The 2,555-nt window shown below is 27.6% G+C and overlaps 1 protein-coding gene across 1 annotated transcript; it reads left to right on the top strand.

Annotated features, from left to right (window-relative positions):
• Window positions 1-1,865: 1,865 nt before the first annotated feature.
• Window positions 1,866-2,207, top strand: LOC115033566 (52 kDa repressor of the inhibitor of the protein kinase-like; the record flags this gene model as incomplete). Its single annotated transcript, XM_029486361.1, has 1 exon — window positions 1,866-2,207. A coding segment is annotated over one exon (342 nt), but the record flags the coding sequence as incomplete, so codon positions are not given.
• Between the last annotated feature and the right edge of the window lie 348 nt (window positions 2,208-2,555).

Raw genomic sequence — 2,555 nt, 5'->3', positions numbered from 1 at the left:
TTCAATTATGAATTTACATTTTTTTCACGCATGTCCAACGGTCAATTATGTCGTTTGCCAACTTTTTTTGAAACCCAAATTTATAACCTTTTAATACAATAACATTTTTATTTTTTTCACTGTACATAAATTCCATGTTCGAGAAGTTTTAAACACAAAAGAAAACGCAAATACAATCACTATACGTGTATACTCTGCGGTTATTGCGGTGAATTGCTGAATGCCGTTGATACCGCTTAACAAGTAACGAGTCGATATCCGTCCACATCGATAATAATGTAACACCCGGTTTTATCACGGTTTTTATCTAAACGACAATTTATTTCATTTTATATAGCCCTACTTATAAAGATGGAAATATATTATAATAATATTAAATAATATTATTAGATTGTATGACGCCTTTTTCGAAAGTATTTATCGGGAACCAATTCGGATGCAGCCCTATAGTCAATTGCCATTCAATAGCTGATAGCAGAAGAATTATGGAAACGGAAAAATACAATACTTAATTGTAGATATCAGTTTAAATCATTTAATTTCATTAGGTGCAGAGATTTAGGAGTTTCAATTATTTCTAACCAACAATCATGTATAGGTAAAATGTTATCTAAAAAAATCACACTTATTTGTGATCACTTAATGGGGGTAGTAAAAGTCTGTTGAAAAGGCTTAAAAATGCGTTCTTCGATTACCAGGTAGTCCCGGTTTATTTTTCATATATTTCATATATATTAGAAATAGCCAATACGTAGCTGATAGGTACTTAAAATGTTTTCCATATGGTCTTGAAAAGTATACATTTTCATCTTATCTATAAAGATAAATATTTAAAAGGCTGAAATTGTAATCATCTAGGTACATATTTGTTGAAGGATAGTGTTTTTCCTAAAATTGTTTTAGATGTGAATTATAGGTAACTATAATGTACAACATTAGGTATATAATATTATATATTATAAGAATATATTTTGAGTCATCTAAAACAATTTAAATGTATGCTAATAACAGGGTGGCCTTATCTATTTATGATTTTATCCACAGCACTTCTCCTAATTTTTTTTTATCTTTTCCCAATATAGTATAATTTATATCGCCTAACACTCTAACACTGTAGGATAAATATATATATATATATAAGAACATGTTCAGATCATAGCTTTGACAATATATCTATATAACTTTCTATATGTATTGATTTTATATGGTTATAAGTTATAACCATTATAAATTAATATTAGAAAATATAGAAGGACTTGGCATGACGTTTAATTTACTTTACCAAATACGTAGGGTACAAACAGAAAAGTTTTATGTTTAGGTAATTTATAAAACCATTTTTAATCGTAGTTATCTAGGTACTAGGTAGATACCTACCTAGGTATATATATATTTGAGTTGTAGGTATTTTATAGTAAGAAAAAGTATCAAATTTTGTTTTAATAATTTTATTTGTTTAATATATATTGTTACATGGTTCCTTTGCAGTTTCTTATGACTTGGAGTATTATTTTTGGAGTCAGTGAATACTGGTTTGTAATGGTATGGTAACGTGGAATCTCGTATAGGTACATTCTACGTCGGTACATGTAATAAAAAAATATCTTTAATAATAATTGCAGACAGGGACAAAACGTCAGTAAAAAGTAGACTGGTTTTTTTGACGGAGATAAAACGGCCGTGATTTATTGTATGTTGTATTAATTAATAATTTTAATGTTTATGTAGGACCTAATATTTTTATTTTTTTATCTTCTTTATTACCAAGCAAAATTGGTAATTTATCATTTAGTGATATACAGCCAGCTATTGATTTTTATGAAGAAGATTTAAGATCTAATAATAAAAACATTCACATTGACTTATTAAAAAATGAATTTGAATTTTGGAAGCAAAAATGGTCTAATGAAGAAAATGATTTACCAAAAAATGCATTAGACACATTATCAAAATGCCCCGAAGATTTATTCCCACATATAAATATTTTATTAAAACTTCTTGCTATTTTGCCTGTATCAACGGCATCGGTTGAAAGAAGTTTTTCTTCTTTAAAAAGAATCAAGACCTATTTAAGAAACTCTACCGGTGAGGCAAGATTAAACGGATTAGCTCTTATGAATATCCACAGAGACATACAAATTGATACAGATGCTATTTTAAATATGTTTGCGTCTAAAAAGGAAAGGCGTTTAGATTTTAAATTGTGACAATTTACATTAATATATTGAATGTATAATACATTAAATACTGTGTATATATATATGTTTTAAATTATTTCCTATTTTCCTATAGAGTTAAGTATGTTTAAGCCGGAAATAGTAATCCACAGAATACAGATCACAGAGGCAATGTTTTTTTTTATTTTTAAGTGAAAACCAAAAAAAGGATAGGTAACTGGTTACTTCCTAACAGTTTGTTATTTTAGATTCTAAGTGGAACGACTATTGATTTTACAATGTCAAAATTTAAAATTCCTAGTAATTTTCAAAAGCGCCGTGAAAACAAAAGAAAAATTAAGGAAAAACAGGCATTTTTACGCAAAATCTACTTTGGTT

The sequence above is a fragment of the Acyrthosiphon pisum genome, chromosome A1, assembly GCF_005508785.2.
Source record: "Acyrthosiphon pisum isolate AL4f chromosome A1, pea_aphid_22Mar2018_4r6ur, whole genome shotgun sequence".
NCBI classification, from domain to species: domain Eukaryota; kingdom Metazoa; phylum Arthropoda; class Insecta; order Hemiptera; family Aphididae; genus Acyrthosiphon; species Acyrthosiphon pisum.
Note: the sequence above shows the minus strand (reverse complement) of the source record. Positions and strands in the feature narration are given on the sequence as shown.